At 43.9% G+C, this 8,519-nt stretch overlaps 1 protein-coding gene across 1 annotated transcript in view; it reads right to left on the reverse strand.

The window, feature by feature from the left end:
* The window catches only part of ITGA4 (integrin subunit alpha 4), a 78,430-nt gene extending 70,253 nt beyond the window's left edge, over positions 1 to 8,177 (reverse strand). The window contains exons 1-2 of the mRNA XM_006740931.3: positions 7,685 to 8,177; positions 7,197 to 7,318 (exon numbers count right to left, since the gene is read on the reverse strand). Of these exons, the coding sequence (XP_006740994.1) occupies positions 7,197 to 7,318; positions 7,685 to 7,881 (319 nt within the window). The 5' untranslated portion in view covers positions 7,882 to 8,177. The remainder of the gene's footprint in view (positions 1 to 7,196; positions 7,319 to 7,684) is intronic.
* Positions 8,178 to 8,519: the final 342 nt, after the last annotated feature.

Raw genomic sequence — 8,519 nt, forward strand, 5'->3', positions numbered from 1 at the left:
TTTGATACTGCCAACCACTCATCTCTTCCCAAGATCTCTCATCCTTTGACTTCTGTAATGCCACACTGACCCGATCTCCTTGCTACCTCTTTGGCTTCTCCTCAGTACTTCTTTCAGGCTCCTCTTTTCTTCTCCGGTCATTCTCAACCATGGATGAATATTGGTATCATCTGGGGACATTTGGAAACCCTAATGCCCTACTAAGGGTTCTGTATTCAATTCCATTGTGTGTGTGTGTGTGGGTTGGGGGGGGTGGTTTCTACACCAACAAGCAATTCTCTGACACTGGCTGGGTGCCTTACAATTCAACTCAATTCTGACACTATCTGGTGATAGCATCAGATCCCACAGGTTAAGGACTTAGTCCTACAAACTGTCCCATCCCCAATACACATACACACATACACAAACACACTTCAGATGCCAATCAAAAGTCCAGGTTGTCACCTATACGTCTAACCAACTGGCTATCAGAAGTTCCAACTACCCCATCCCTGGGTTTGATTAATTCACGAGAGCATCTCACAGAATTCAGAGAGGCATTTTCCTTCCTAGATTACTAATTTATTATAGAAGGATATAACTCAGGAACAACCAGAAAGGAGAGATGCACAGGGCAAGGCATGGGGAAAGGCTACAGAGCTTGCACTTTCTCTGAGCACTCCACTCTTCCCCTAATCTTCATGTGTTCACCAATCCAGAAGCTCTCCCAGCCCTGTCCTTTTGGGTTCTTATAGCAGCTTCTTTACATAGACACATGACTGATGAAATCATTGGCCATTTGGATTAATTCCACATCCAGCCCCTCTCTCCATCCTGGAGGTTAGGGGGTGGGATGGAAAGTCTCAACCCTCCAATCACATGTTTGGCTCCACTGGTAACCAGCCCCCATCCTTACATGGTCTCCAAAAGCCACCTCACTCACAAAAGACACCTTTGTAGCTCTCTTCACTTAGAAAATTCCAAGAGTTTTAGGAGTTCTGTGCCAGAAACAGCAAATAAGACCAAACTATATTTCGTACTATAAATCACAATGACACACCTTCCTAGATCCACTTGCAGAGAGATTTTATTTATTTAGGATGAGCATAGGTATTATTTTTTTAAGATTTTATTTATTTATTTAAAAGAGAGAGAGTGTGAGAGAGCATGGGGGGGGCAGCGGGAGAGGGGGAAGAGCAGTCCCCCCACAGAGCAGGGAACCCAATGCAGGACTTGATCCCAGGACCCTGAGATCATGACCTGAGCTGGAGGCAGACACTTAACTGACTGAGCCACCCAGGCATCTCCCGAGCACTGGTATTCTTAAAGCTCTGCAGGAGAATCTAACTTGCGGCCAGAGTTGAGCAATACTGTTCTAGCCACTTCTCAAATAGTAGGAATCCTCTGGGATCTATCCTGAACCCTCTGGAAGCCTAGAGAGCTTCCAAGTTAAGCTCATTAACTCCCATGGCTTTGATTACCATCTCTGTCAATTGCAGTCAACTCCGCAAATTGCCACAGCAGACCCCTCCTGCCCACCAGACCCATACATCCAACTGATTACTAGATATTTATTTCCATGTCTTCTGTGGACAGCACCATCATCCATCCAACAGTCCGAGTCACAACCTTGGGTAACATCTTTGAAACCTTCTTCTCTTTCATCTCTTGTTTAATAATTACCAAGTCCAGTTGAGTCTGTCTTCTGAATAACTGTAGAATATCTGTTTTTCTCCATTCTTGCTGCCACGGTCTTAGTACAAGCACTTATCACATGTAGCCTAAATTATAACAAAATCTTTCACTACCTTCTGCCTTGACTCATTTACTCCAAAGCATTCACTCCGCTGCAACCAGAAGTATCTAAAACACAAATCTGATCATGTCACTCCCCAGCTTTAATTACCTATGGGAAATTCATACTCCTTAACCAGAGCTCACAAAGTTGTACAAAAATAATCCTTGCTTAACTCTCCCACTTACCATCCACTTCACACTCCACAGTCCAATTGTATGCATTCTTCTTTCATTTCAAAGATGCCATGCTCTCAAAGACCAGGGTCTTTACATACAATGTTTGCTCTGTCTGGTATCCTGTCCCATAAACCTCCTCCTCTAGCTAACTTCTGATTTTTATTCAGTTCTCCACTTGAGTATCAATCCCCCAGGAAGTCATCACTTTATTTTCCTAATTAGATTAGATCTTCTCACCATACTTTCCTATAATAATCTATCCTATAGACTGTAACCTTCCTTGGTGCAAGGACCATGTTTCTTTCCTATGTCCAAGTTCTGGCCCTTTGGCACCCCTCAGTAAATGAATGAATGAATGAATGACCCACACGTACAATGGATTGACGTATCTGGCTCTAGAACTGTTGCCTAGGGGAGATATATGTAGTCAGTGGGAATATTACTCAGTGATCAGGTAAACTTAAGGCACAAATGAAATGCATTTAGAAAACCTCAGCTCTCAAATTAGGTGGAAGCCATTCTTTTAGAGATGGAGTTTGGGAAATTGCTGGAAATCAGGAAACTTAATTCTCTTAACATGATAGTTTATTAATGAAGCTCTCTGTCTTGATTTTCTGCATAATTAGAACATACGTTCAGGGGCAATTTTTCAAAATGACCAGTCTGTATCAGTCTCAGCTTCATAAGGTACAATTTAAAGAGTATTGCAAATGAAAAAGAAAAGTTATCAAGAACATTTTTGAAGTTTCAACAGTGTGAGGTTTGCCTTTTAATGTTAAGCTAATAATTCCTGCAAATCAGGCAGAAGCAAGAATGAGGTAATCATTAGTTTAACGATGCAATGCTAATTAACCTCTTCCAAATAGGTTGTGTAATATAACCCCGGAGGTTGGCTAGGGTGATATAATTCTAGAAAGAAATCGGAAGGGGAATAATGATGATCAACTTGTGATGGATCATTGTTCTTTCTGGTAAAGAAAAGAGAGGCACAAGCAAGAACCTTAAAGGTCTAGTAATTATGCAGCATTTGGTCTGGAAAAGAAAAGTGAAAGTCCTATTCATTTATGCACAGACACTTGGAAAGCACCTGTTAAAAAGTTAGTGTTTTCTCTTGCAGGGGAATTATATTTCTCTAGAGCAGTGCTGTCCAATAGAAATTATAATACAAGCCACATATGAACTGTTTAATTTTATAGTAGTCACATTAAAAAAGTAAATGAAATAAAATAATTTTAAAAATATACTTTAACCTAGCACATCCAAAATATTATCATTTAAATATGTAATCAATATTAATTTTAAAATATTTTGACATATAATTAATATCTAAGAAATTAAGGAGATGTTTTATATCTTGTTTTCTGCACTAAGTCTTTGAAATCCATCATTTAATTTACATTACAGCACCTCTCACTGCAAACTAGCTATATTTCATGTGCTCAAGAGCCACATGTGGCTACTGGTTACCATACTGGGAAGTGTAACTATGTAACTTTAGACTCTATTACCCAGATGTGTGTGTGTGTGTGTGTGTGTGTGTGTGTGTGTGTGTAGCATGCGTATAATGCTATTAGTGGTGGCTCCAAAGTAATAAAAGATCTGGAATGTCTTTTGAATAACCAAATAAAGACAATCTTTTTAGTACAATTTTATAGTAATTTATGTATTTTATTATGTTCTAATGCTTTGAATATCAGTAATCCATGGAAAGTCTATGATTCCATATGGTAATGGAGTCATTATTTGTAATGCCTTAATTTAGCAAACATGTGGGATCAGAGTTGCCTTTAAAAAAGCCTCAGCAAGGATACAGAATGCCTGATGGAAAAGCAACCGGACATGTGAAATCACTATGGCCTCCTCAGACACAACGTGTTTGGGAACAAGTCTGGGCTCAGACCTTCCTGATGGGGAAACCACCTTCCTTTGGTTCATAGAGGGAAATACCAAAGAACTGAGTGGAGAGGACACTTCTCAGGCAGGCAGGGAGGTGGAGGCAGATTGTTTGCAGGCAGGATGAAAAGCACCTCTTCTAAAGTCAATTCACTTCACTAAAAGGGGTATCTTACTCTCAACACCTTACACCCTGAACATTCTAGATAAATGGGCATCTGCTGCTCACTTCTGATTATGGCCTCAGTGAATATACCACAGTGTGTGACAACATTATCCAGGGATGGTGGCATGTAATGGGAGGGTACTGATCTCCTCTTTCGAGAGGAGGAGTCCATCTGAGTCAAACTTTGATGTGAAATTCTAACTGAGACCTAAAGACCAGTCCATGTGGATAGTATTTAACTTACTAGGAGCTGGGCACCATTTTAAGAGATCTTCCAACTTCATCTCCTTGATAGCAAGTTAAGCCATTCCAAATGAAAGAAAACACCGTACTGACATGGCAATCGTAGCTGAATATTTAGCTACTACTATAAGGTTTTTCCGGTTGGGTCAACAATAAAATATTTTTTACCATGTTTCATCTCAACTGTTACCTCTTACTTTATACACTTAACTTTCTGTTTAGTTTCTTAATTGTCCCTATTTATTAACCTCAACCTGACTACAGCAGATAACATACAGATATAGTTTTAAGTAGAACACAGGGATAAAAAGAAATAAACTAATAATTTTCAAATATCTGTTATATGTCAGGTATCCAGCTAAGCATTTTCTATACAGTATAGTTACCTCCCTTTGAGACAGGATAACTAAAGCCATTCTCATAATCTATAGAATTAGAATACTGTACATGTCTATGGTTACATATTTTTTTCTTGAAGCTTTTCTACAGAAAATATTACATAGTCCACAAACCCGATAATCCTTAAATGTCTTTCACTACCAATTTATTGTTTTTAGTGTTTCCTTTCTAGGCTTCATCCCCAATCCCTTATTTTACAGCTTCAGGTTACTTCTGAGTTTGTTCTGAATAGAAACACACAATTTCTTTATTGAAAGAATAGAAGATATATTGTTTAAAATGCTACATGAGAAACAACTTCAGTCAATTCTTTTGCAAATATTCCAAGCTATTACCACAGCTAGGAGTGTTTCAACCGACTGATTGACCAGAAAACTTGTCTTCCTTTTTGCCTTTTATCTGAGTCAACACCTTTTTTTGTTGACTAAAACTGTGAAACTTAAAAATGTCTTTCGGCTTATCATTTCTAATTAATTCTCTTATTCATCAATCAGGTTGATGGCAATCAAACTTTCACTTTGCCTTTATTCACTTATCCATCCAATAAATCTTCACTTAATTCCCGTTTCTGGCACATCAACCATGTGCATATTTCTCTGAGGATAGGTCTATAGTCAATCTGTAAGCTCCACGCGCCCCAAAAGTTTGGTTTTCCTTCCATTTGACAGTCATTATTATCTCAAATTGTGTGTGATATTATGACATGATCTTTCCAGTTAGACGCAGACACCTAGAAATAGATTCAGTGCCTTTCCAGATAGGAAGTAGGTGTTAAATACCAGCAGTTACAATGCCATGGATCAGGAAATGGACAGGACAACAGAAATGAAACTCTTCCTTGCTGAGACTCTGTCAAGATCCTCTGGCAGATCGAGTTTGTTTCCTCCACTCCCTAATTCTTCATCCCACAACTCTTTCATGAAAATCATGCTTTGCAGAATTGTTCCAAGTGGATAGGTCTATGAACGTCATGCCTTCCTAGTCTGCTTTTTGAGATGGAAGATACTTAATGAGAGGCTACATGCTACAGACAACAGCTAGACTTTTATGGATGCTCTCTGAGTTACGTACATAATCTCTTTGAATTCATTCTAAATGAGGGAAACCAGCTACCCAGTTGGAGAAAAAGCAAAGACTACTATAAAAAGAAAAAGGGGTTAGAGATGCTATAGCCTAGGGATGTCTGGGTGGCTCAGTCGGTTAAGCATCTGCCTTTGGCTCAGGTCATGATCCCAGGGTCCTGGGATTGAGTCCCATATCGGGCTCCTTGCTCAGCAGGGAACCTGCTTCTCCCTCTGCCTGCCTCTCTCACTCTCTCATTCTCTCTGACAAATAAATAAATAAAATATTAAAAAAAAATAAAAGATGCTGTAGCCTATCCCAAAGGTCTATTTATCGCAAAGATAAATACAAAAAAAGTGCCAATTGTAACCTTTTATTCACCATTTGCAGAGGATGTATCAGCTCAGCAGACAACATACTGGACTCTTAATTTTATTTTTAATTTTATTTGTACTGAAGATGCACAAAGGAAAGGAGAGGGCTTGGACTTTGGAACCAAGCTGACTTGACTGACTTGAGGTCCCATCTTTCCCTCATTAGCTGAGTAACTTCAGAAAAAGTACTTGCAACCCTCTGAGTCACAGAGTCCTCATGTGTAAAGTAGGAACAATGCCAACCACGACCCAGTGGTGCTCTGGGGCGGGGGGTTGGGGGGGGTGGGGGGGTGGGGGGTGGGGAGCAACATATATAGCAGTGTCTAGCAGTGTTTAGAACAAGATAGGTCTAAATTAATATTAGTTCCCCTTTCTTCCCCCATGTATCTGTGCAAAACAACATTGCTTTTGGCTTTGAAATGTGAACTTTCTCCTCTCCCCCATCAAAATACACTTTTTCAAGTTGTCACTTAGCTAAGAAGAGACCTTAAGAAATGACTTCAAATAGAGGTATCCATTTAACATGAGAGTTTTGGGAGAGAAAAATTAACAATTGTACTTTAGCCATCATTTTAATTATAGTAACAATGTGGATGCCAATTTTTCCTTGTGCTCTTCTTTTATATTTCATATTCTAAATAAAACTGTAACATTTTCTTTTTTAGAAAGTCCTTAGGCTCAGTGACAGGATATGGGATCAATTCCAACTGCTATTCTTGATCGGGCCCCTTAGCCTGTTCTTTAACAAGCCTGATAGGTCAAAGATGGAAATAAAATGCTTAAGTGATGGCCTAGCTGGATCCCGTCTTTAACGTGCTGAGAGACTTTAAAATGTGTTTTACATAAGGGGGAGAGAGGGAGAGGTGGAGAGAATGTATCCTAAGAAACTTTCCTCTCCATAGTTTTGCCAGGGTACTGCAATCATCGTTGTCATAAGCAAAAGGGAGAAAAACGTTGACAGAACGAAGGGAGTCACTTTTGTTTTAACAAGGTTAGATGGTTTGGAGTTAAGAGTGAAAATCATTCATTTTAAACTAGAATAGGCAACAATGAGATTTTCCAGGACTTGTGCTAGTTCCCCCCTGGTCCCAGACCCAACTCACCCAGCTGGAGCTGTTCGCAATTCAGGTCTGGATTCTTTCCGATCTTGCATCTGTAGATCGCGCCGGGATTGACCACTGAAGCGTTGGCAAGCCAACTGGCCGTGGGCGCCCCCACTATGAGCCTAAAGCGAGAAACGTGCACGTGCGCGCAGAGGTGAGCTGAGCTGCCCACTGAACTCCTGGTCTCCACAGGCTCGCCGCTGGCAGCCGGGCCGCTCCCCCAAACCTCCTCCTCCTCCGCCCACCACCTCGCGCACCCAGCCCCCCACCCCCAACTCGCAGCTCCAGAGCCTTGCACCAGAGCGCACCCCAGGCGTGCCACCCCGAGATCAGTTAGCTTCCCGAGCAGATCCAGCAGGCTGGCCGTCGCAGCGCACCCCTTCTGGCTCCTCCAGAGGGAGGAAAGTTTGAACTGGGCAGGGGATCCGTGAGGCGCCGCTCCCTCGCGGCTCTCAGATGCCCAAAGCGCCCAGTCCCACTCCACTCACCATCGGTTCGCCCCGTGGCTGTGCAGCACCACCGAATAGCCGAACAGGGTGTTGGGGGGGCCCTGGTAGAGCAGCGCGCTCTCGGTGTCCACGTTGTAGGGGCGTCCGGTCGGAACCCCCAGGCACAGCAGCAGCAGCACCGCTTCCCAGACGGCGGCCCCTCGGGGACCGAGCCCGCACCTCGCTTCCCCAGCCATGCGCTCTCGGAGGAGAACATTCAACACCAAACGGCCACGGTCCAAAGTTGCGGGGGATGAGACGGTCGGCCAAGGGGAAAAGCGCCCCAAGAGAAGTGCAGCGTGTCCGGCGCCGGCGGGCGAGAGGGAAGGAGGGAGGGAGGGAAGGAGGGAGGGACAGGGGAAGGGAGGGGAAGTCGGGCCGCCGCGGGCGGAGCAATTGAGGTTGATCTGGGATGCAGCACACCCGCCGGGCCCACGCCCCGCTTCTGCAGCCAGGAGCTGCGGGTGCTCGCGCGGTCCCGGGGAGCCGGCCTCTGGGTGGGGTCCCGGGCGTGGTGCGGAGGCACAGGACCCTGCGCCGTCTCACCCCACGCGCGGCTGTAGGGGGCGCTGGGGGACCTCGGCTGCGCCGGACGCGAGTCCGGGCCGGGGCCTCCCAGCCCGCCGAGCGCGGGATAACTCTGGGCTCCCAGGCTTTGCAAGAGGGGAGCTGGAAGAGACAAGGACCTCGCCTTTTAACCGTGGTTGAGGCCTGGCTGCGGAGCGGTGTGGCCCCAACCTGAGCCGCGCGCGCACCACGACGAGCATGGGATCTCCGCGGCCTGCCTGGCGTGGCCCAAAAAAGACCAGCCACAAACTCGGGCACCAGGACGGAG

Source organism: Leptonychotes weddellii, chromosome 3, assembly GCF_054177405.1.
Source record: "Leptonychotes weddellii isolate Sample4059 chromosome 3, ASM5417740v2, whole genome shotgun sequence".
Taxonomy (NCBI): domain Eukaryota; kingdom Metazoa; phylum Chordata; class Mammalia; order Carnivora; family Phocidae; genus Leptonychotes; species Leptonychotes weddellii.